Raw genomic sequence first — 26,299 nt, 5'->3', positions numbered from 1 at the left:
CCAAGTACAAACCCACGGGATGAAAGAATCTTCTGTATGTTAGGATTCTGGTGTGAATTGTGCCTGTCTACCTGCTTTGCAGGTATGTATATAAGAGGATCTGACACATGAGAGGTCAGCTTGTTCTCCTTGTTCTGTTAGCAAAGTATAAGAGCATGGGGGTGTTTAGAAGTGAATAGGTTGAGATTCAAGCAGTTTAGTTACAGCCCTGTGATCTATGCTAGAAAAATGGGCAGTATCAGAAATACATGGGCTCAGAGTATATACCATTCAGAGAGCCTTCCTGGGGAAATTATCACTGAACATTGGAGCATCGAAAGATGAACCCCAAATCAAGAATTGAAAATGAAGAAATCACGGGATAAAGGCTGGTGAGCATCCCTGGGAGAGACATCTACTGAAGCCCTATCCAGCTTGTCCCAAAGCTCTAGAGGAGGATTTCCATCTCAGTGAATTCTCTCTGGTGAAGGCCCTTGACTGCCTCGTTCCCAGCTGTATCCCCAGGGCCTCCTCCAGTGTCCAGCGCCTAACAGGTGCTCAGTGTACATTTGTCCTATAACAAAGTTGTGACATAATGAACCAGCGGCCCTGTGGAAGGAAGGCTTGTGCCTTCCCCAGTGGCATCTGAGTGTAGCTGTGGTGCAAAAAAAGTCCACTATAAACTGTAATCCCTCATTAAGCCTCTTCTTCGGGAAAGGTTTACAAACCAAGTCACAAGCCCAATTAAATGCCACAACTGTGTAGAAAGCACCAACCCATGCCAGGAAATGAGGCTGCTAGGAAATCCTGCAAGATGTTGGTGGTGGTGTCTTTCTATGGTGGGTGATTTTCTCTCCTACATTCTTCTTTTCTGTTGTCCCCCCCTGCCCCACCCTGGGTTTTACTTTAAAATGAAAAACAATGAATGCTACACCACATCTCCAAGTTTGGTATTTGGGCATCTCTACCGGGATTCTCCTACCTGATACCTGAGATGTGTCTTTGGGTGTCGAGCATCCTAGGGATTTAGAATCTTGTTATGGGCTGAAACTTACCTCCCTCCCCCGATTCATGCATTGAAGTCCTAGCCCCCCTCCACCCTGTACCTCAGAATGTGACCTTATTTGTAAACAGGGATATTGTAGATAGAAGGCCCCCAGCTCCAATAAGGCTGGTGTCTTTATAAAAAGAGGAAATTTGAAGGCAGACAGACGGGGAGAATGCCATGTGAATTTGAAGGCGGAGATTGGGGTGATGCTTCTATGAGCCAAAAAATGCTTAAGACTGCCTGCCTCCCACCAGAAGCTGGGGGAGAGACATGGGACAGAGTCTCCAGGGATAGATTCTTCTCCCGTGGGAAGAACCAGCCCTGCTGACACCTTGACCTCAGACTCCTGGGTTTCAGGACTGGGAGACAAAGCATTTCCACTGTTTCAGCCACTCGGTGTGTGGTCCTCGGTTACAGCAGCTGCAGACAAGTATCACAGAGCCCCTCGCCTGCCTGGTGGCTTTCAGCCCGAGGGCTTCTTCACCTTGTTCTGCTCTGTCTTTCTGTCTGTGTCTGGGTGGAGCTGGCAGGGTCTTTTGGTGGTCTGGAATGTAGAGCCCCCTGAACTAGATGGGGGAGGAAACAGGAAGAGGGAGGGTAACCAAGGGGGAGGAGGTGTTTGCCTCGTGGTCAAGGAGTCCCAAGTGGATTTTGGTAGAAAAAGTGAGACAAGGGAAGGCGGCTGGGGATGGATATTAGGGAAAAGGTCAGATGGAAATAGGAAGTCAGATTTGCAATCAACGGGACTGGGAACAGGTTGGGAAGTAGACCTAGAGAGGGGAAGAAGGAGCAGTTTGGGATGAAGGCGTGAAGAATGGCAGAGCTTCAGGACTTGGTGTCATAGCCCCAGCTGAGAGCCAGGGGGACAGGCTAATGGCCTCACAGGTAAGGTAAGAGTGGGGGCGCTCTGCGTCTATTTCTGTGGGTTAGCGTTTCCCTCTAGGTATCCCCTTCCTGCCCTCTGATGTGCAGAGCCAACCGTGGTTGCCTCCCACGGTGATGAAATCCCCTGCCCCCACCCTAATCTGCCCACAAAGAGTGGGGCTCAGAGGCATTCCTGGGAGCGAATTGAGAAGGCAGTTTCATGCAGGGTAGTGTAGGGCGATGGTCAAGAGCACAGGCTCTGGCCCCATATTACAGTGTTGTGACCCCAGGGAGCCTGTCTGTCCATGGGAAATGCAGGGACCATACAGTGGACAGGAGCTGGCCTAATCTCCTGGCTTATCATGGTCCACCCAAAGAGGCTGGGTCCCTGGGAGCCTGTTTGGACACACACAAAAAAGTGGTTCTCAAACTTGAGCATCCTTCCACATCACCTGGAAGGCTTGTGAAAGCATGGGGACTGGGCCACACTCCTGAATTTCTGATGCGGTAGGTCAGGAATTTATTTTTCTATCAAGTTTCCAAGTGATACTGATATAGCTGGCTTGGGGGCCACATTTGGAGAACCAATGGCAAAGAAAAATGTTCCTTGGGGTAAATTGGGGAGAGTCATGGTTTCCTGGTGCCTTCTGGAGTCATCACGTGCATGGGAAGTGAGCCTGGGACCTACCTGATGCTGCTGGCAGGTAGGACCGACTGTCTTACCCTCTGTTGTAGTCAGAGATCCACAGGAGGCCTTGGGGATGCTGCCGCTGCCGCCCATGTCTGTGACAACTGACATTTACATGGGTCTTAAGTTGCATTGATACCAGCCAGTATTCTAAGCGCTTACTGTATATAAACGCATTTAATTCTCGTAACAAATCTATGAGACAGGTTCTCCTATTACTGTCATCATTTTCACATCACAGTTGAAGAAACTGTGGCTCAGAGAGGTTTATTAACTTGCCCAGGGTCACACAGCTGGTAGCTGACAGAGCTGGGATTTGATCGGGCAGTCTGAATCCAGATCCTACCTTACTCTGCTGTCCTTGCAGGAGAGAGAGGGCGAGAAATGACCCTAGTGATGTTGGCCATTTCATTTGGCCTCTTTGCCCTCATTCTCACCTCAGAAAAAGGAAATAGCTTTTCCTATCTTAGATGAAAGAAATGCCTTTACATTTTAAAAACAAAAGCTGTCAGGATTAATTGGATAACAGCTGTCAAATTCTTGTAGCTCCTTAGAGGATGGTAAAAGAGGAGGAATAATTATTGTGCTATTTTCTATGCAGACCCTAGTACATTTGGGGGAGTCAATAAGTGTCTAATGATATTCTTGGTAATTAGCCATGATTGAAGGGGGCCTGCTCACATCAGCAGAGAGGCCGCGCGGAGGTTGGGCTGTAGAGAGAGCCTCAGTGTTTGATGGCCGGTGGTCAGAGCCCTCCTGTCCCTAAACGAGATGCACAGGGTGAGGCCCTGGAGGAGGAGGGAGCCTTCTCCAGCAGGTTAGCATACTTCCGAGTCCAGTGCAGAGAGAGGGAGCAAGACGGCTGGCCCACCTGCCCAAGGTTATGGACCCCGAGCTCATCAGGGTTCATCCAGCAGTTCTCAAAGTGTGGCCCGCACATCCACTCCATCAGCTTCACTTAGCAACTTGTCAGAGTTCTCGGGCTTCATTCCCAAACTGGGGGTGAAACCCAGCAATCTTTCAACAAATTTTCCAAGTGATCATGATTCGCACGCTTCACTGTGGCAACCACTGTTTCAGAAGAAAATAGCACTGACCCTGGAGCCAGAGAGGTGTGAGTTTGAATCCTGATGCTGCCACCTCCTGGCTGTGTGACTTTGGACAAGTCACAGTACCCCTCTGATAAGTTCCTTATCTATACAGTGAGGTTGAGAGGCTCAAGAGGCAGTCTACAGGGTAGCTGATCTGTACCTACAGTTCTTTCTGGTCCCTGGTATGGTCTAGAGACCATCTTGTTCTTGGCTTTGAAGGAGGCTTTTTGGTCCAAACATGCTTTCTGCTCCCTGTTCTCCTGTCTGACACCTCTCCAACCGTAGAGCTCAGCATGGAGTTTCTTTGCTCCAGCAAGTTGTCGTTTTCTTTGTTTGTACATATTCTCCCCCAGTCAAGTCCAGGCTAGATCTCTCTCCATGTGCACACCCTGTCACGGAACCTCCCACGTCCCCATAACTGCCTTTTACTTGGCATAATCTCCATGAGAGCGAAGACTGTCCTGCTCACTGCTGCTGCCTTCGAATGTCAGACCCATGGCAAGTGTGCAGGTAATATTTGAGGTTAGAACTGAATGTCATTCCATTTACAAAATGCTGGGCTCCAGGGGATTTGGGAAGGAAACTGGTGGAGGAACTAGCTTTCACGCAGGTGTCCTCATGGGGGAAACTGAAGCAGAGAGGTACTAGATAACTTAGGGATGCAGTGGCCAGGAAGAAAGTGGAGAAGGTGAGCCCTGGTGGCTAAGGACTTGAGGGGAGGTTGTTGTGGAATTGGGGTGCAGACAACCTGTAGCAAGTCTCTGCAGGACCGAAGACCCATGTGATACCAGCATTACACAGTGTAATACCCTCACCCCATCCAACCACAATCTGGTTTGCTGACCAAGAACAAAATAACATGAGGACACCTAGTCAACATTAATGGTAAAGTCCATCCCACCATCTCCAGGGCAGGCATTTTGCAAAGCTCAGGTGACCTCTTGACTTATATACATATTTATCTGTTTATTATGGACAGGATTATGGACCTCTTTGAAAAAGAGGTGGATCTTCTCCCCAGGAAAAGAAGCACAAAAACACCAACCTTCCCCAGAATTAACCTTGACACTCCATGGACACATGATCAGGTTGCTTTCAGAATCACACCCAAATGTTGTGGGGGCAATACAAGTGTCAGGTGAGGCAAAGTAGACTTTAATACTTTATGTCTCTCCAAGTCCTGGTATTTTAAAACTTGGGAAATAATAGCAGTGACCCAATTTAGTAATGTGAAGCCAAAGCAGCAGTATTTTAACAGGCTTAGTCATCTCTTCACTTTGCATTTTTTCCCCCTCTTCCATTTGTGGCTTTTCCCATTGCAAAAATACAAAGAAATAATCTAGTATTTTCCATGGAGCATGGCAAACATGCTATATATAAAAATACCGTTGAACATTCTCCGAGTGTAATTGGAGCATAAATGTAACTAATCAAAATATTATCATGCCAACGGATGTGTGAAGAGTTTGGAGATTTAAAATATATATATATTTTAGTTCCATGTCATTTCGATTTAGAGATTTAGAGCTGCAGAAGCAAAGGCCTCAGCCCAATGAATGTCGAGAACAATTTGGGGTCTGACAAGGTTCCTGGCAGCCCTGTTGTTCTCTTTACTCTTAATGTGACAGGAGGTTGACAACTGATTTCAATTTGGTTCTTTCCTCCCATTCTCTGCCCCTCTTTCTACCTGCACGAGCTCCCCAGGGCAAGGCCAGCCAACCCCAGACAACGTATGATCATTCCTTGCCAGCAGATACAACACGCCTACTTGTGGTTTGGAGCCTAAGAGCTTATAGATGATTAGAACGTCCTCCTAAGTTTGAATCTTGGCCCTGTTGCCAGCTGTGTGGTTTGGAGCCTAAGAGCTTATAGATGATTAGAATGTCCTCCTGGGTTTGAATCTTGGCCCTGTTGCCAGCTGTGTGGCCTTGGGAAAGTTACCTAACCTCTATGTTCCTCAGTTTTCTCATTTGTAAGACAAGGATGATAACAGCAACCACTTCATAGAGCTGATATTAGAATTCACTGAATGGATAGAAGTCAAATGTGGTAATATGTGTTTGCTGTTGTTATTAATGAGCAAGTGTGACGAATACGAGAAAGGAATTCTTGTGGGAAGATGAAAATGACTTTCTCTTGGAAGAAGATCCAAGGCAAAGGGTCTCATCTCCTTCGCCCTCTTTCCGTGAGGAGCCTAGTTAGAAAGTCCAAGCCAGTCCTGGTTCCTTCCATACCACTAACTAGTCGTGTGACTGTAGCTCCTTGACTTCTCCGCTTGGAGGGGCTTCAGAAGCTCTAACTGCACGCCTGTTTTCCGGGTGAAGAAATGGAGAGAGAATCCCTCACTCACAGAGGCACCCTGTGATGAAGATGGGTGCACAGGAAGGGTTTGGAGTCTGAAGGGAGAGTGGCATTTCCTGCCCATCAGTTCTGTCTTGACTTTGCCCAAAGAATCCTGCTAATCCGGCGTCAGAGAGCAACTCAGACAAACCCTTAGATTCCATCGTTTATGCCGCCGACGTCTCGTTCTATCCTGTGTTGGGTTCCATTGATTTTCCAGCAATCATGCTTATTTTTCCCCTGGGATGTTGAGATGCTGCTGCTGCTGCTGCTGCTGAGATACGGTGGGGAGGCGAGTTATGTGATTATAGATGGGGAGAACCCGATGTACCCTGTGATGCTTACCTGCATCTGGTTTCATCATACGGTTATTGTTAATGTCCAGAAAAAGAATGTCGTGAGAAGGCTTTTGCTTGACTTTGATTTGGGGAGCAGAGGGGTGAGACGACGTTAAGGAGTTCAGGTCTTATTCTGCTTTGTCTCCCTCACCGTCCTCCTCTCCTCCTCTCCCACCTGGCTCAGTGTTCTTCTCCTCACCTGAACTGCGTTTCCCTGGCGTCACCACCTCCCTTTCCCCTTCATCCTTCCCCTCTGCATCTCTCTGCATGTCTCCTCTCCTCATCTTCCTCTGATTTATCCTCCTCTCCTTATTCCCCCATTCTTTCTCCTTCCCTTCTCTTTCCTCTCTCCATCTTTCCTTCACTTTTCATCTTTAGCTCAGGGATGGGGAAGGAATGCAGGCACCCAGGTACCAGGTCTTGGGGGGAAGTTTCATGCTAAGAGCCTCCTTCCATCACCTGAGTTTAAATCCAATCACCTGAGTTTAATTCCATTTTTCAGCTACATTATCCACCCCTACATGGATTATCAGATAGCTGTTTCCTGGAGAATTGCCTTAACACATTTGCATATGAAATGCTTAAACCTCAACTTATTGGTCTGAATGAATGATTACAGAAATAGTTATTACTTGTTCACACAAACTGACTCTGAAAAAAAAAAAAAAACGTTCACAAGTGTTCTGTGCCTTTGAAACTTCAGGATGTATTTTCTTTGTTCTAAATAGATACTATGTATCCATTAAGCTGTAATTAATCCCCCTCCTGCCCTGATTGTCTGTTGTATTAGAAAGGAAGCTCATTTCTTTCCTTTTTTTTTTGACACATGATAATTAGAAAGCTTTCATTGATAGTATGAATAATGTCAAATGTGTTTGTTACCCTGGATATTGGTAGATTGTTATGTTTATGACTGACTTAATGATGTTTAGTTTTCATGATACTTCTGGTAGAATTCTGTTTCTCTTCCCTGTGTATTTTCTTACTTTATGGTACACTGTGTCTTTTGACATTTTTGTGCCCTCTGCCCTTTTATTGTGATCAGACAGCCAAGCTTCATCATCCTAGATTTTTAAATTAGGCTGTGTCCAGGAGAGCCATGAGAGAGCCATGGGTAGGGTCAGCAATGCAGGAGTAACTGTTCTCTAGTCTTCGGTGAAAAGAAAGAGAGAAGTGTATTTAAATAATCTGGTGAAGGACCATGACTGGGTCAGGCAGTGTGGATTTTAGAAACGGCATCACCTGAGCAAAGACCCAGACTCAGGGAAGGCTGGAGGGTGTATTTGTTTCCCATTGATGGCTTCTGGTGGTCCGAAGTCCTAAATGGGTTTCACTGGGATAAAATTGAGGTGTCCGGAGGGCTGTGTTTCTTTTTGGAGGCTCTGGGGGAGGGGAGAAGTTTTTCTTGCCTTTTCTAGTCTCTAGAGGCCACTGCCATTTCTTGGCCTGTGGCTTCCTGCTCCATCTTCAAAGCCAGCAGCGAAGCCTCTTCACCTCCCTCTCTGATTCGGCCTCTTCCTCCTTTCTCATCTAGAATAGTCCTATCACAAGGTCATCTGATTAGCACTTGTATCTGCAACCCTGGGCATGTAAGGTAGCATATTCACAGGCTCCAAAGATTAAAACATGGACATCTTTGGGAAACCATTATTAACTTACTATAGGGTGGTTGGGGGCTGTGTAGGGTGAGAGTATTCATATACAAGGCAGGAAATAGAAGCTGGATATGGAGGCCTTCACACATCTCCATGAAAGACTCTGGACTTTATAGGGGACAGGAAGTTTCCTATAATAAAGGACTTTCTAGGAAGCTTAAGACATGTCACAGTCAGTTTTGCATCTTAGGAAGATGATGCTACTTGCTGCTGCATTGGATGGTGAAAGAATTAAGGACTAGACTGGTTAGGAAGTTGTTGCAAACATCCATGAAACAGACAGAAAGTCCATGACAGGAATGTCCTGGACACAAAGTAGTCCAGTAGCTGTGAGAGTGGAGAGGAAGAAGAAGGTGTGAGAAACACAAGGAGGCATCAGCCCCAGAATTTGATGACTGGTGAGTTGCAAGGGGTGAGAAAGGAGCAGCAGATTCTATTCTGTTTCTCAGTGGAGTCTTTGCTGTTTTCTTCTTCAGTCTTTTGAGGCCTTCCCACCTTACTGAAAAATTGAGAAACGACAGAAAGAAAGGAACTATTTTTCTGAGGACCTACAATGCGGCAATCCTTATCTAGCTACTTTATAAATTGTTTCATTTACTCCTCCTGGCTACTGAGTTAGATGTATCTTTGTGGAATACAAAAAAGGAAACTGAGGCTCACAGAGTTTAGGGGATTCATCTGAGATCATCCAGGCAAAAGAGGGGTTGCTGGGCTTCCAGTCAAGATCAGGTAAGTGCTGGGCTTCTCAGTGAGTGCCCCGCAGTAGCCCCTGTACGTGGGGCTGGGGGCTCAACAGGTAGTGGTTGAACTGCATTTCAGAGCTGGGACTGTGAGTGCCCGGGGTGCATACTTCCCCTAAAAGACACCTGGCATTGGAATGCTTAAGAACTCTGCCTCCAGGACTTCCCTGGTGGTCCACCGGTTAGGACTCTGCACTTCTACTGCAGGGGGTGTGGGTGTCAGAAACTAAGATCTCACATGCCAGGTAGCTGGGGGCGGTGGGGGGAGAACTCTGCCTCTTGGAGGCAGCATTTTGCTTCCCCTGCCCCGCCCCCAGCCCGTGATCTTAAGTAACACTTTGTGGAACTAGCACCATGGGCATGGAACTCAAGCGTGGTGGGCAGAATTGTTCATGGTACAAACTGAAGCAGGAAACCTGACCCAGAGCCTTCACTGTGTTGTGTGACCTTAAGCAAGTCCCTTCCCCTCACTGGGATTGCTAAAATGAGCTGATTGGATTAGTTAACCTCCTGTGTCTCCTCTGGATATAATTTGTTATGCTCTGATGAGTAATCTGCAATTTCTAGACCAGCGCTATTCAATAGAACTGTCTCTGATGATGGGGATTTTCTGTTGTCATTGTAAAACATGGTATCGGCTGAGTCCTTGGGATATGGCTAGTTGTGTCTAAGGAATGAATTTTTAATTTAAGGTTAATAAAATTTAACTAGGCACACAATGCTGTTAGCTTCTAATTCAGAGAATGTAGTTCTAGACGCTAAAGTCTCTGTGTATTGAACAAGTGTAATGGGTGTGTTTGTGAGTTTCTACCTCCGCGTTGTTGTTCAGCTGCTAAGTTGTGGCCGACTCCCTGCAACCCAGTGAACTGCAGCACGCCAGGCCTCCCTGTCCATCACCGACTCCTGGAGCTTGTTCAGACTCATGTCCATTGAGTCGGTGATGCCATCCAACCATCTCGTCCTCTGTTGTTCCCTTCTCCTGCCTTCTATCTTTCCCAGCATCAGAGTCTTTTCCAATGGATCAGCTCTTCGCATCAGGTGGCCAAAGTATTGGAGCTTCAGCTTCCATATCAGTCTTTCCAATGAATATTCAGGGTTGATTTCCTTTGGGATTGACAGGTTTGATCTCCTTGCTGTCCAAGGGACTCTCAAGAGTCTTCTCCAGCACCACAGTTTGAAAGCGTCAGTTCTTCGGTGCTCAGCCTTCTTTATGGTACAACTCTCACATCCATACATGACTACTGGAAAAACCATAGTTTAGACTATTCAGACCTTTGTCTGCAAAGTGGTGTCTCTGGTTTTTAATACCTCTGTAACTTTGGGTAAAAGGACTTCTCTCTTCCTCTGTGCTTCTTGCTTTAAATCAGAGATAGCATGGCATGACTTAACTGGGATGTGGAAAAAATGTCAGATCAAGTTGCAGAGGTAGAAAGTGGTAAACATACTAATTACACTTGTTCAATAAGCAGAGACTTTAGGGTCTAGAACTGCGTTCTCTGATTTAGTAGCTAATAGCAATGCATGCCTATTTATATTTAATCAAAATTTAATTAAAAATTTATTTCCTAGATCATGCCTGACATGTACTAAGTTCTTAATAAGCTTTGGTGACATCAAACATAAATTGCGTTTGGCTCGTTGTCACCTGCTGCTGGCCATTTGTTCTGAAATTAATATTTATTGAGTCAAGTCCAGTGTTTTATGTGATATACACCGAAAGCCAAGCAACAACAAAACTTGGACGTGTAGCTTTCATTATCCCATTTTACAGATGAGGATATTGAGGTCCAGAGAGGCTCACTGACTTGCTCAAAGCGATGCAACTAAGGAATGACAGATGTGGGACTGAGACCCAGTTTTCTTGACTGCAAGTCCAGGACGTGTTCCACGCCATCACAGCTGCGCTGGCTACGGGCAGCGTTTGGGTCCTGCCACCATCCGCTCCCTCTTCATAGGTGCTGGCGCTGGAAGCTGGCAGGGCCACCTGTCTGCAGGGATGGCTCCCAGCTCTCGGAGCTTCAGGCCTTCAGCTGCCAGTTGCGAGCACACTCATGTAATCTTAATGAACAATGTGCAAAGCCATTAAAAACTCAATTAGGGCTTTCTTTTTACTGCCGACGTGAGGAAATGCAATCCTGAGGTGCTCATGTGTAAACACAATAGCCACCATCTGCTGCAGAGAAGCGTTTTTGCTTCCAAAAAGGGGATCTGTGTTGCAGACACATCAATAACGGGGCTCTTATCAAGGCGTTATTATGCACGAAGGGGAAAAAAATGCAAAATTTATGGCCAGCCAGAGAGTACTTCCTGGTTTAATTCCACAGTTTTTGGGACTGTGTGTAATAACTATGAGGAAACTAAGGCTGTTTTATGTTCCTGATTACGCCAGTAGATTTTTGAAGGGGGAAAAAAGTTGGGGGGTGGTGGCGGCGAGAATGTATTTACAGTCTTTCTCTTTCTTGTTTCTGACTGATCTCGCATAATGACGGGCTCATTTTTGATCTCCAGGAAACTGACAGCCCCGGGATGGTATTAATTAAGCCAACCTGTTGATCAAAGAGGGCCCCGCTATGCGGCTGCCATACGGGCTTTCATTCCTGAGCAATCTCTATGACGGCAGGCAGGCCTGCGCTCAGCCCAGAGATAGCCTTCCTTCCTTTCTGGAGGGCGTGGCCAGACCTCTGTAAGGTGGCCTTGATGTGCGTGGGGGCTCTAGATGGCTGGGTATCGCCCTTCACTGAGATGCCAGGCTTGGCTACGGACCGCTGCAGCTTCCTGCCCTGGCCTTTGCACATGCTGTTTGATTTATTAGAAATGCCCTCCCAAACTGCCACCACCCTTCAATGGAAGGGACCGACGCCAGCTGGGAAAGAGGAGAGGCTTCCATGTTCTGATGTGTGGAGTTCAGAGCTATATCACCTGTATCTCTTTACATCTTCTGATTTACACTAAACCTGATAGGCTGGCAATACTCCTGTGGAAGGGGCATGCGGAAAAAGAAACAGCCCCATGTAGTTATGAGAATACTGGATGAAGCCTGTTGCCTGGCCATGGGTGGAGGAAGAAATCCATCATGAAGAATGATGCCAAGTGGAATTAAGAGCTAAGTGTAGGGGGCAGAGGTGAGCATAGACCCTGATGGAGGAGGGGAAAAAAAGTTTTGTGGGTTTGCAGAAAGAGCTGGCCCTAGAGCCTTCTGGACGTTGGGGCCAAAGTAGTTATATTGTGTGTCCCCTGAGTCTGTCCCAGGGCAGAGAGACAGGAACAAGGACCCACCCAGTCATCAAGCCATCACAAATGATGGCAGGGGCACGTGGGGGACTCTGCATCTGGAAGTGCCCTGAGGGCGAGGGGACTGGTGTCATTCCTTGGGGTGCTGTGGGAACTTCTGGAAATATCAATACATAGGGAGTGTTGCTTGGTGCTGGCGTTCCTACAGGTACTGGAAGGGACTTAAAGCTGGTCAGATTCTATTATCAGGGTTCATAATGTGCTCAGTGATTGGTGAGGTTTGGCTTCACTCTTCAGATGCCAGCTCAGCTCAGTCCATTCGTGGAAGACGTCCTGACTCACCCTGGCTGCGTTAGTCTCCCCTGCCTCTGTGTCTTGTGCTCAGGGGCTGCGCTCCACTGCAGCCGGGCTGCGTTTGCTTCAAGGTCCTTTGTGGCTCAGAGGCACCTTCCTCCACGGCTGCTACCACACGGACTCGCCTTTACTGAGCCCTGCTTCAGAGACTCTAGTCTCTAGGGTTCGGTTCAGAAATTGGGGTTGGGTGTGCCTGGTTGGTAGACCTGAGATCGTGTGTCTGAGTCCTAGCTACAGAGGAGGCTGGGACAGAGGGCCTCTGGTCCTTTCCATTTCCAAAGAGGATATGGGCTCTGCTTTAAAGTTTGAGGGGTTCCCCAGATATGGGAAGAGTTCAGATATTGAGTGGCCAGACTACAGGGCACGTTTCTACTCCAAATCACTGGTCCGATGAGCTTGGAGGATGGCCTGAGAACAGCTACATGTGGGAGTGGGTATCTGAGGAGCCATGGATGACATGATGGTTACATGGGCTAGTTGCCCTGAGGAATTTCCACTGCTGAAACATGGATCTTCCCTGCTTTATTCCCAGAACTTTTTCTGTCCAGATTGGGAGCCAAATGATTCGACTCTACATTTTGCTTTTTATACCATGCTTCTGTTATAAGACATTCATGGTGACAGGTTCTAGTACTGCAAGGGATCTTTCACACTTATATAGTAGCACGCAGATTCCCTGGGCACCTGCTGTTCAGACAGTGCATACCTGCGAGCTTCTGATTCGATCTGTTATCCTTCTTCTGTATCTGGTTCAGTAGCTTAGGAGTATGTTTGCAGTTATATTAACGCAAATATCTGCAAAGGTGCATATGTTACTTTCCATGACAAAAGGGACTTTGCAGATGTCATTGAATTAAGGACACTGCAGTGGAGGGATGATCCTAACCATCTGGGTAGATCCTAATTGTTCAGGGTCCTTTTAAGAAGGAGACAGGAGAGTCAAATTTGGAAAAAGTTGTGCTTGTGGAACCAGAGGTTGGAGTGATGCCTTCTGAAGATGGAGGAGGCGTCCGTGAGCCGAGGAATACAGGCAACCACCGAAGGCAAGGAAACAGTTTACCTCCTGAAGCCTCCACAAGGAAAACGGCCTTATAACACCTGGATTTTAGACTTCTAAAAGAATGAATGAAGCCACTGAGTTTGTGGTAATAGTTACAGTGGTGATTGGACACTAATCCAGGTCTAAATCTTATGTCCCCAAGTTTCCACCTGCTTGTCTGCCAAGCCTCTTTCTGCCTTCCTAAGGCTCTCCCAAGTCACTTGTGAGAATCCTTGGGGCTGGTTTGTTTTTTTTTTAATGAAACTTTTAGTATTTTATTCATTTTCATAGTTTTACAGTATTAGTAAAAATAATGGCCATTATAAATAAGTATAAAATTGAAGTTGATGAAAAAACAACCCCAAGTCTTCCTTAACTCCCACCCTGCCACCAAAAAACTAGCTAGTATATGGCAAATATCCTTTTCATACATTATATTTAGGCATATATTCACTTTGTAGTGGTGGATGGTTTAGTCACTAAGTCGTGTCTGACTCTTGTGATCCCACGGACTGTAGCCTGCCAGACTCCTCTGTCCATGGGGTTTTCCAGGCAAGATTACTGGAGTGGGGGCTGATCTTGAGTGCATGAGTATAAAAACATACTTATACTCTGGACTCCTCATGGAAGCCCACTGCCTGCAGGGTGAAGAGGGAGACCCTCGCCACAGTTGCTGTTCTGGATGCCCCTCCCAGTGTCACCATACCCCCCATCATGTGGGCAGACCAAATGCTGCTGACCTTCCCATCCACGTCCCCAGAGGGTCCTCTCTTACACTCTGTCACTTGGACTCCAAGGCAACCTCACTGGGACATTCCTGAGCAGGGCTCCATCCTACCAGTCCCTCTGGCCTGACCCTCCCCATCTTTGCAGGTCGGCTGGTGGGGGGGAGGGATGGGCAGTCATCATTTTCTTCTGTTTGTTTCAGTTTTCTTATATATCTCTCTGACCCTTGCCCCCTAATGTATGCCTTTCTGTCTGGTCTACAGGCCTGAGGATGCATGTGAAATCCCACAAATTGACATTAGGGGTGAGGGTAGTGGTAGTGGGGAACATGGTTTGTCACCCTAACGCAACCCACTCTGGCCCCCCTGAGACATGAAGTATCTTAACGAAGGTTCAGGATGTTCCTTTCCTTCTCGAGGGTTATTTTTCTGCGAGCTCATGCTTTTCATTCTCAGCCTTTTCTGCTGCTTTTCACCCAAGGACACTTCTCTCAATGATGTCCCTGTTTGGAGCATCTCGCAGCCTTGCTTCGTAACTACCATTACTCATGTTATATGCTTAACCAAAGGAACTTACAGGAAGTAGGGGCTCTGCAGGGAAGCCAAAAGGATAACGATAATGCTAGTTGCAGAAGTAAACGTCAGATGTTCAGCGGCTTAATGACCTAATAGTAGTAGTTTATTCCTTGCTTGAAGTCCACAAGGAGTGTTCCTAATAGTGATGGCCTTCCTCATGCTCATGGCCATTCAGGGAACTCGGTTCCTTTAATTGTGGTCTTGCTGGCCCTTAGGCTCCTGGAGTCCTGTTGTTTCAGTTGGTGGACAGGAAAAAGACAACGCGGCAGTGATTCTGGGGCCTGAGTGTGCATACAGATCACTTCATGATCTTGATTGAATGCAGATTCAGATTCAGTAGATGTGTGGTGGGGCCCGAGAATCTGCATTTCTTACCAGCTCCCAGATGATGCTGAGACTCCTGGTCCAGGAATCATCCCATGAAGGATGAGATTAAAGGAGGATGAAGCACTGGGAGCTGGCTGAGGCTAGAGGTTGTCCGCCTTGAAGAATCAAGCCAGGAAGTGGCAGACTTCATCCTTAGGACCTGTTGGCGGGAACCCAGTTGCACGGCCTCACCAAACTCTGAAAGGAGGCTGGGGAATATAGTCCAGCTCTGCCCAGCACAGAGACGACAGACTTGCTAGTCACCCAGCAGTTTCTACTACATGAAGGCTTGATGGAGGGCCATGCACTTTCACCAGCTCTGCCTTCAGGGAAATGGCAGCATCCTTTATTAACAGTCATGGAGGCCACACAATGGAGAGGATTCCTAGATTTGCTGGGGTGGATGGATGTTACCTGTCTCCACCCCATCAGTGGGGCTGCTTCATCACTAGAGCTAGGATGCAAAGAAGGGGGAACCTGAGCTGGTGGATGGGAAACTTTCCTGACTCTCTGTGCTGCGGGCAGTAAGAAGCTGGGTGTGTGAACTGCCTGGAGGACAGGAGCTTAAACGTCTCTGGGGCATCCCAGGATTCTGATACAGAGATCCAGTCACCGCTGTTTCTCAGGCTGCCTTCCCTATCTGCAGCTGCGCCCCACTCTGTGCCCAGGGGCTTGTGGGTCTTGTGAGTCAGCACTCTCCCATCCCAGGAAGACCTTTGGAACCCTGTGGGATGCAGGTCAGCAAACAGGTGAGGACACGGGTGCCAACTTGTCTCTGCCCCTCTTTCCCCACTGCAGTGGTGCCTTCCTTGCTGCCGGGAGGTTGTGACGATTAGAGACAGCATTTGACAAGGGACAGCTAGCTCCCCATGTATCTGGGCTGCTGCTTAGCTGTAAACTAGGAAGTTTGATTTGCTTGGAAACATGCGGAAGAGACTGCTTTTGCTCTACTTTCCAAGGCTCCTACTCAGGGGGTGGGTGAGTTTTCTGCTTGGATATTGAAAGTTATTGGATATTCAATATTGGCTATTGAAAGATACTGGAATTGAAAGTCTGGTAGCTGTTGGTTCAAGTTGCTGCCTTTATCACCTTGCTTCTTGTTGGCTTATTTCAGGAAGGAGCCTTAGGGATCTGGGTAGAGTCGGAAGGAAGGAGTCATCGATGGTCCAACTACTTTGCGCGCTGGTTCAGGGGAGAAAGTGCAGGAGAGCCTAATTTGTCCTCAAGTCCATATTCCTTTCTCTAATCCAGCTTTGTAATAAAGTGGAGATTTTGAACTCTGTCTCCTGTGTCTATTTTAAAATTTATTCTGAACCCAGAGGAGACAGGCTGTGAATGACCAGTACCCTTTAGAACCCCAAGATATGGATTGCCTAGCACTGAGTATCTGGCAACTGTTAGTCTTTTGGGGGTTAGAGTGAAAGAATGAGGCTACTGATAGCTATTGAAGTGGCTCATCTTGGTTGAGGATAAGTAGTCTTAAGGCTTCATTCTGATTGAAGATTTTAGTGCCTAAAATAAGATTTCAAAGCAGCAGTGGTTTTCTTGCTGGGAATATTCATTGCAGAGTCACTTGAGTTTGTCTACTGTGTTTTATGATGCAGTTTATTCCATAGACTCATAAGATTCTTAAGTCACAGGGTTCATCAACCTCACAGTTGATGGTGAAATTTCCTTAGATGTCTGCTCAATTTGTCTAGACTCTGTTTAGCCACCTGTGGTGATGAGGGACTTCTTTTGTCTCCGGGTAGTCCACCCCAATTTTGCATCCATTCTACTTGTTAAAAGGGCCTTTGAACTGAAATGTGCCCCCCTGCGGCTTTTTTCATAGGGCTGCCCTCTCAGATGACCTTCATCAGTGAACTGTTGCTACAATAATGCACCTAGCAAACCTTACATTTTGCGCTCACACTCCTGGGCCTGAGCCTCTGTCGCAGATTGTCTGACCCAGGCTGGGCTTGTTGGCTCTGCGGCTGCACCGCCAGCGGCATGGGAGGCCTGGCTGGGTTCTTCACTCTCCATTGGGCCTATTTCTCTTCCACGCATGTCAGTCCTTGATCTCAAGCCGAAGGGGCAGCGGCTACCTGGGGCACGTTCTTCTCCTGGAAGACAGCAGTAGCGCAAGAGGGCAAGCCTGGCTAGGCAGGCACGTTTCAAGCCTCATTCTCTTAGCATCCTGCTGACCCAAGCTAGTAGAGCCCAAAGCATGGGATATGGGGCAAGTCAAAGGCAAAGAGTGTGGATCCAGGGAGGGGTGAAGAACTGGAAACAACCATTTAATCTGTCAAAGAACTCCAAGAGGCTCACTTCCTTCCTAGGAGAGAGCCTTTTTCAGTGTTTGAAAATAATAGTCATGTTTTCTGCAGGTCATAAAAATAGCATCAACTTTGAGGTTGAAGAGAATCTGGGTCTCACCCTTCCTTGTCTGAGTGGTCCAGGGCAAGTTACTCAGTCTTTGAATAAAATGAAAAGCCTTCTTCTCCCGGGGTCGTTCTGAAGATTAAATTGAACAAAATATAAATAAGAAACTAAGCCTCACAGCGGTACTCCTTAAGTGCTCAGCAAGGATAACTCACTCTCCATTCCATCTTTCAGTCGGTTCTCACCTATCTTCAAGGTCTTCTTTGCTTTTCTGAGTATACTGTTACTTTTATATGTCCTCCTCCTGTGTATTTCTCGTATTAATGCACGGCTCGAGGTGGAATATGTTAGAACAGCACCCTGGTGTTGTAGAGCTTCTGCTTCCATTGAGACCACCCGAGCTTGAATGAGGTTATATTTCACCTCATTTCATCCATGGAGGTTACAGTTAACTAAATTCCTGAGTTTTTATTCCATGCTTCCTATAGGAGCTACTGGTTTTAGTGAGTTTAGTTGTTGTTCTGTATGTATTTATAGACTGTATACTTTGTAGAAATATTTTGTGTGCGTTACCTTCTCTTAATTCTTACAAAACCACCTTGGTGAGGAACACTTTTTATTCCCAGTTGCAGAAGAGGATACTTGAATTGAGAAAAAAAATGTGGGTTCCTGGGGGTCAACCAGACCCTCCTAGAGGGACTGGATTTCCGGCTACTATGTTTCCAGGTGTGACTGATTTTCAGAAGGATTTTCTTTCTCTCTCCTTGTCTCTACCTCCCGCCCTTTTTGTGGGTCTCCAGGATCCTTCATGATGGTGAACAGCTCTGGGAGGGCCTCTGGCCAGAAGGCCCACCTTCTCCTGCCGACCCTGAAGGAGAATGACACCCACTGCATTGATTTCCATTACTACTTCTCCAGCCGCGACCGATCCAGCCCAGGGGCCCTAAATGTCTATGTGAAGGTGAATGGTGGACCCCAGGGAAACCCCGTCTGGAACGTGTCTGGGGTGGTCACCGAGGGCTGGGTGAAGGCAGAACTTGCCATCAGCACCTTCTGGCCACATTTCTACCAGGTATGGTGTTTTATCATAGTTTGATTTTTTTTTAAGTAATTGCCTATATACACCACTTGCCTTCTTGTTTAGAGGTTTGGTCTAGAAAGGATTTTATGTACTCATGCACCTCATGGTTACCAAGGTGCTTATGCTAATCAGTCCTGGAGGATGGAGATCCAGTATAGCCCCTGCCTCCCTGGAGATCGCAGTCTGCAGGAGGAGACTGATTGATACTGTTTATTTATATGAACACAGTATAGTGGGATGTGTGTGGATTCCACGGGATGCTAGAGGGATGCAGACACTGAAGCCTTCTAGCAAATAATTTCTTATAACGATCTTATGAGGGAGGTGCTATTATTATGCCTATTTTACAGATGAAAAATTGAGGTTCAGAAAGATAACAAGTCAAATATTGCCCCTGGGGAAGAGGGGTTGGGAGCAAGACAGTTAGGTTGGCTCCTAAGAGGACAAGAGAGCTAGACTGAGTCTTGAAGATGAACAAATACTTATTGAAGAAGGAAGGGAAAGGCATTTGCATTGACAAGGGTGATGGATACCATGGATTGAAGGAGTAAGATATTTTGGCAGAGTTTGATAACTAGGTTGTTTATAGGTAGATTGAAAGGAAGATATACTGGGAGCTAAACCTGCAGTGATGGTTAGGTCATGGGGGGCTTTGAATGCCAGGCTAAGGAGAGTAGATTTATTCTCTAGCCTAGAGCAGTACTACTGAAACCATCTGTGGTGAAGACCAGTTTTTTCTCCTTAACTCACTGTGGACCAATACTCTTATAATCTGCAATAAAAGTGTCACAGCAAGGCCAAATTGCTGGAACACTTTCTGAACACCTCCTATCTCATTGCGGACTGTTAACATACATGGTACATGATGCCACCAGCCCATGGGCACACTTAGAGGAACATAGCTCCTTGTTGTCATGGCCCGGGGCTGTTGAAAGTTTTTAAATTACTTTATTAAGGTACAATTTATATATCATGGAATCCACTTATTTTAAGTATGCAAGCCAGTGATTTTTAGTAAATCTATTGAATTGCAGAATCATCACCATAAACCAGCTTTAGAACATTTTCTTCCCTCTGTAAGCTCCTTTGTGCCTGTTTGCAGTTGATATCCATACACACAGATGGAAGGCTTTAAGTCAGAAAGTGACATAGTCAGATCTATTTTTGGAGAAGTTTCTCTGGAGTCTAAAGCAGAAGAGGGACTGAAGGGTGGCAAGCTGAGTGCCTGGGAGATTCGTAGGCATCCTTCAGTTCAAAACTCATGGTACAGTTCTTTCAGATATACTGTGAAATCAGTTGTGAACAATATGTAAATGAATGGACATGGCTGTGTTCCAATAAAACTCTATTGCACAAAAAATGTGATGGACCAGATTTGGTCTCCAGGCCATAGTTTGCTGAATCCTGATGTAGGTGATAAAGCTGAGGTCCAGAGATGGACAGTGAAGTCCAAGAGCACACAGCAAACCATTGGCAAAGCTGGGACTAAAACCCTGGTGCTCTGGTCTCGAAACTGCCCCTGTTTCACTAAGTATAGCTTGAAGTGTCTCTGTAAGTCCGTGGATCCCCTCAAGGAGGACTTAGCGTTTCAATTTAGAAACCCCCTACCTAGGACCTGATGCAGATGGATACAGGATGGGGGGCACAGGTGCAAGGAAGGATAAAGAGCAAGAAAAGTGACCCAGGTGAGGGTTAGACCCACTGCTGACCTTGCTCTTTGATGGGGTATGGGGGGGTGTGTCCTGGGCATCTCTTATGTCTCGTCTCTGTGGTAAGCATATATTTGCTTCTCATTTATCTGATAGTAACTCCTGTGTTGGGTGGCACCATGTCCTGTGTTCCAGAGTAAGGGATGTTATTGGCCATTTGAGATCCCCATAATTCTGCCTAGGTGCTCTGGCTCCAAGCTCAGTTTCCTGCTTTTAGGGGAAAAAAAGCATGCCCAACCTGAGAATTGGTTGCTCACTAGCAGTGCAGTGTTGGGTCTGCCCCATTATCGTTCTGAGCACAGTTGTCTCATTTGTAAACTGGAGAGGTCCATGGGTTAAATGAGGTAGTATATAACAAGGGAGGAGGAAGTGAGGGAAGAACAGACATAGGGGATGGAGGTGAGCGGTCCTCCTTAAAGAAACACTGGCTGTAGCTGAGCTCCGAGCTGTCCCTGTGATGAGCAGCCTCATCTGGCAGAAGGTTCTGATTTCCAGCCTGTTACACCACAGCGTCATTTCACTCCATCTCCTTTCCTCTGAGCTTTGTGGTGAGAAAGCCACTAATGCGCTGAGAGCAGTGGTTTAGAAAAGGCACGGGTCTCTCAGACACACACACAGCTGTGAGTGGACAGCCCCGTGGCTGCCCTCATCGGTGTACGCACTCACCATCAGGTCCTCAGACTCACCACACACGCAGGGACACCACCTACACCTACCTCTGGGGAGAGAAAAGGGGGCCATCAGGAGATTCAAAGACGTTTGCAAAGTGAGCTTGAAAATTCATCAGACCCCCAGCTCTGGATCTGCATGTCTGATTCTGTGGACTAAATACCATTTTGGTTCTCAGCGGTGCTGGGCTTCAGACCCCAATGGCTTATGTATTCATTTATTAAAGTCATATTTCACAGACCTAAAATTGACTTGTAGCTCTGTTACAAACAGGGACTTTTCATCTTTCTTATTAGTGGGCTCTCTGCTCCAGGCCTTCAGCAGGGCCTGAGATGAGAAGGGCCCCCCTCCTGCCATCCACCCCTCGCTGGCCTCCTCTCAGGGGAGCAGGGGCTTGTCTGGTGCAGCTGAGGCCGTGCTGCACATGGCTGCTCCTTTCCAGGTGATGTTAATTCTATTTCAGTTTTTAATGATTCTGAACTTTTCTGTCCCAATATTTAAAAAAATAAAAGAACTTTAATTAATTGTGCCACCACTTCCTCGCTCTATTCTCCATCAGCTGCCTCAGTGAAATTGCCTTTTGATTCAGCTGTGTAGACCCCTGAAATTTAAGACTCACTCAACTTGAATTTAATTGGAACGTGAAGCCCAGTCCCTTTCTCAGACGTTCCTCTGGCCTCTGGTGTTCTGTGCAATTGGTCCCTTCATGCACAGTTCCGGAGGCATCATGGGGTGGTGAGTGAGTCTCTACCTTCTTTAAACTCCACCGCATCTCCTCTTTCATTCACCCATCTCCCCTCCCTGCTAGACAGCAAACCCACCTCCTTCTATTTTACGCAGGCCTCCTTTGGCCAGTCTGGAAAAGAGTGTCTTGATTTCACCCCAAGCAATCTCCCCATCATGAAAATATACATAGTCCTCTTCCAAAGAGAAGTTCTGGTTAGCCAAGATTTTTCTGTCTCTTATCTTTTGAGAAGGTGTTTGCGGCCTCTTGAAATGTTTTGCTCCACAAATTCTCTGCTTGAGGCCTTCGACAGTGACCAGAAAATGTCAAGTCCCTTAAACCATTTCCTGACGTATTCACACCCTCCTCCAAATGGGCACATACCCTGCTTTTTGGAGGGTTTTGGGGGTGACTCATCTCTGAGCCTCTCTTGGGACTTGACTTCCTGGCTTGGCCCAGCAGTTCCTGCACTGGGAGAGGTTTGTCCCTTTCCAGCAAAGCTCCGTTTCCCCCAATACCAGGAGATCTCTGAGGGTCTGGGGCTTGCGGGTGCGTGGTTGATAGTCGGGGCACACGGCCGCCTTGAGGTTGAAGACTTTCCTGCAGGGAAGGTGTGGTCCAGTTCCTGCGCCCCAGCATCCCTGTCTCCATACACTGACATGGAGCATCGCGGATGGTCTTCTGTCTCCCTCCACCCACCCCTCTCATCCCCCGTACGCGGATGGCACTAAAGGAGCCTTTTTTCTCACAATTCTCCACTCACTCCTCTGTCTCTTCTCCCATTCCTGACTCTCATTCCTCAAGGGCCTTGGTTGGGGTTTTCTTATGTGTGTGCTTGGCTTGAAGATGGTGGTTCTGCCTCACTTCAGAACACCTGAGCAGATCTTTCTGTCACCGAGGGTCTTGACCTCACCCTGCCCCTTTGTGGTGTCTGCCCCCAGGAACTGGAGCTCCTAAGATGCTGGGTGGGATCTTCCTGACCAGGACCCCCGCCCCAGAAGCACATTGACGGGGTGACCCTTTCCACCTGAGGCTGCAGCTGTCTTCCCAGGCACCTTCTGACCCAAAGAGAGAACTCCAGTCATCCACATTCCCCAGAGCTTGGTCAGTCGGGAACCTCGCCCTGGGGCCCGAGCTGCAGCCGTGACAGCTGCTTTTCCTAAACCACGCAAGACCAAATTCTGTTCTGCTGTTCTGTTTGTTTATGAGGGCTTCCTCCTTTTTTTATTTTTATCAGCAGTGAGAATTCAGAGGGGCACTCACATTTCTCCTGATGTTTGAATGTCCCTGGTCTTGCTGCTTGCTACGCTTATAATCTCTTGCTGCAGCCAAACCTGATTTCTCTGACTTTGTTCCATGGCCCCCTGTCCCATGGCTTCTTACAAAACTCCTTGTGATCAGACGCTTGAGCCATGAATCCCAGCAATAATTTGCATTGCCAGGATCTCATTCAGAACTATAAAGCATGCAAGGATGGATGAGCGGGTGTTTGGGGCTTGGGGGCTATACTGGCCCTGCCAACTTCTTCTCCATCCCATTGCTTCTCTGTGACTCAGACTTGCAATCCCATAATCTACTGTTGGCACATTCTAGCCACCACTTGAGATCTCCCTCTCCAGTGCCTGGCATTATGCTCCCCAGGGTTGGCCCTTGTTTCTGGAAGCAGGCTGCTTACCCAGGCTCATGTGTGTGGGCCTGAGAGTCAGCCCGCTTATGAGAGTTCAGTGTTTGGAGGACAAGCTCAGCAGGTGAGGCCAGGTGGGCCCTTGAGGGTCCAGGCCCATCCATCGTGGGCCTGTTGTCCTTTTCTTTCCTTTCTGGGGAAGATGGTGGACTTCCTGGCACTCTTGCTGGTGCCCCCAGCCGTGTGACCCTCTTCTGTCAGGCTGTTGAGGGCTCTATCTCATGGCAGTTTGCATGAAATTTTTTTTTTTTTTTAATTTTTTTGCTACTAGGTTGTGTGAGCATTCTGCTCTGAGCACACTGGCAGTGATGGGGAGAATATTCCCCATCTGTTCTGGGAGGTACTTTCATTCTCAGCTTCATCCAGGACCTGCCTTGTGTTGTAAACATACCACAGACCCTACTTCTATCCTGTGGTCCTGGAGCCTTCATCAAGGACTCTGTGGGTTGCCACTGTCCCCTTCCCCACGCTTCTGCACTCTGCCCCCTTCCCAGCTCCCACGGCACCTGCAGCCACCCGTGCCTCTTAATTTCCATGTACCTCCCCACATGGACCCAAAGCCCAGCCACCACCAGTTTCCACCTTTCCTGGCTCACATCAGAGTCTGGTGAGTGTGGGAACCTTAGTGGAAACTTGCGGTGAGGGCACAAGGGGTTGTCACATTGGGAAGTCCATTTCTTTCTTCTTCCCCACCATGCCCTTGAATTTTCCTTCTCATCTCCCATCCCTCTGTCCAGAGTAAGGGCAGTAATAACAGTACCATTCATCAGCATCTTACAGTATGTATTATAAGCATTTTATAATTATTCCTTTATTTCATTAAAAAAAGCAGTACCTTCTTCCCCTTATTTCTTACAGAATATTACTCTCTCCTATTTGAGAAACCCAAGTCTCACCTACCATGGTGTGTTACAGAAAAACATTCCGAAGAGGAATTCTGATGAATAAAAGAGTCTCTGTCTCATTATAGAATTCTTATTTCTGCTACAGTAAGGACACTGAGCAATGAACAGATGTATGTTTCACTATCACACATCCATTCTCTCATGACCAGCCTTGGGTTCACTCATGGAATATTTGTTAATAATTATGATATAGGTTGCATACTGAGTGATGGCGTGAGAAATAGTATTAGAGGAGTATTAATAGAGTTGAACTTTGAGTAACTGGGAAAAAAGTCAGAACTCTGCTTAACCAAGTGTTTTGGTTAAAAATGAGAGTTGGACTGCTTTCCAATAAAGTCCAGTAATGGACTTGGCTGTGAACCAGGAGACCAGGGTCTCAGCCCTCCTACCTACCTCTGGCTGCTTTTCTGAGCTTTGGTAATTTAGCCAGCCGCACCGCATAGGGTTGTTGAGAGGCTAGACTGAGACCACCTACTAATAAAGGGTTAATGTGGTCGACCTTTGTTACTATGGTTTTATTTCTCTATTTCTGTTATTATTCAATCTCAGTTGATGAGGTCCCCCTCTGTTCAGTACTGGTAACTCCACCAGCAACCTGACCCCATTTGACTTCTGTCCCCTCTAGAATCTGTTCCATCAACTCCTTATTCCCTTGTATCTCATGCTACTTCCCTGACTCATTCCCCTCTACCCAAAACCATGTTCCAATCTCTACTCTCCTAAGAAATCCTCTATTTGGACTTTATGCACTTGGCCTTAGGCACTGGTCCTCTTCTTTGAACTGTCTACTCTGTCTTCCAAGATGACCTTATCTAGTTGTATAGCTTTAAATGACATTTAGATGCCAGTACTACCACATTTGTAACCCTGGTCCTAGATCACCCAAGAGCTTCGGAATATAATATCAGCTTCCTCAGGATGTCCACTAAGATGTTTAGCTGGCATCTTGAAAAAAAAAAATTGTGATGTATCTCGGCCTATGTGCCGAGACACACACACATTCATTTTCTTTGTGTTAATAAATGACATGACAATCAAGCCTAGAAGCTCAAGACTTAAATTGAAGAAATCTCTTTGTATTTTCTCTTTTCTTCACTCTTCCCCTCTTAATCTAGCAGTAATTATTTTCATCTCTACCTTGAAAATATCTCTCATATCATCAGCATCTTTATTCCTCATGGCCAACACCATTGTCCAAGCCATACTCATCTTTTGATTGGACCACTACTATAGCCAACTGTTCAATTTCATTCTTGCTCAAGCTCTACCTCCAGCCCCAGTCAATTTCCGTGGAAGAGCCAGAATGAACTTTTTTGAATGTAAGTTAAATTTCCAGCTTCAAATGCCTCAGTAATAGAAGAAAATTCAAACTGCCATAAGTCTTATAGCACTCCATGTCATCTGACCTGCAACTAGCATTCCAGCCTTGCCTTGTGCTTCTTTAGCTTACTCGCTATATCCCAGCCACACCAGGGTCTCATTCTTATATTCCCAGATTATCCTCAAGTTCTTTCCTGCCTCAGGGCCTTTGCACATCCACCACCTCTTCCTTAAATTGCCAGTTTCATCCTTCTGGTCTCCTCTTAATTATCACCTTTTTAGAGTGAAGTAGACCATCTTCCACTTAGTTATACTTAATCACAAAATGAATTTAATTTCATTATTTATCTGTATAATTTCCATTTCCATTCGTGAAATGTAAAGTTTATCAGAGCTAGAACCCTAAGCCTCGTGTTCACTTTTTAGCCCCTCCCCGTGAGTGCCTCAATCCTTGGTTCAGAGGAGAGTCTATAAATATGAATGAATGAGATACTGTTCCTGCTCCCAATAGGTTTAGAGCTTACAGGATGAAATAATTTGTGAACAGGCATTTACACTCTGCTGTGATGGGTGTTGTAGTGGAGTTAGTTAATGTACATGACACAAGGGTAGTATAATATGCAGAGAGATATGAAAATGTAATATACCTTAAAGCACTTAATTTTTATTGTAAGTAAAAAGAAGCTCATTTTTATTGTAGAGAATTTGGAAAATCTAGGAAAGGGTTAAGACGAAAACATTCATCTGCCATAATCTCCCTAGTGTCATTAAAAACATTACATTCATAAATCATTACCAATCCTAATTCATCT

At 46.6% G+C, this 26,299-nt stretch overlaps 1 protein-coding gene across 16 annotated transcripts in view; it reads left to right on the top strand.

The window, feature by feature from the left end:
• PTPRT (protein tyrosine phosphatase receptor type T) overlaps nt 1–26,299 on the top strand; it is a 1,083,381-nt gene that overhangs the window by 378,107 nt on the left and 678,975 nt on the right. For all 16 annotated transcript variants that reach the window (XM_070472652.1, XM_070472647.1, XM_070472651.1 and 13 more), the window contains exon 3: nt 18,196–18,467. In XM_070472652.1, the coding sequence (XP_070328753.1) occupies nt 18,196–18,467 (272 nt within the window). The remainder of the gene's footprint in view (nt 1–18,195; nt 18,468–26,299) is intronic.

Source organism: Odocoileus virginianus, chromosome 9 (genome assembly GCF_023699985.2).
Source record: "Odocoileus virginianus isolate 20LAN1187 ecotype Illinois chromosome 9, Ovbor_1.2, whole genome shotgun sequence".
NCBI lineage: Eukaryota > Metazoa > Chordata > Mammalia > Artiodactyla > Cervidae > Odocoileus > Odocoileus virginianus.
This window is presented reverse-complemented; position numbering and strand designations above follow the sequence as displayed.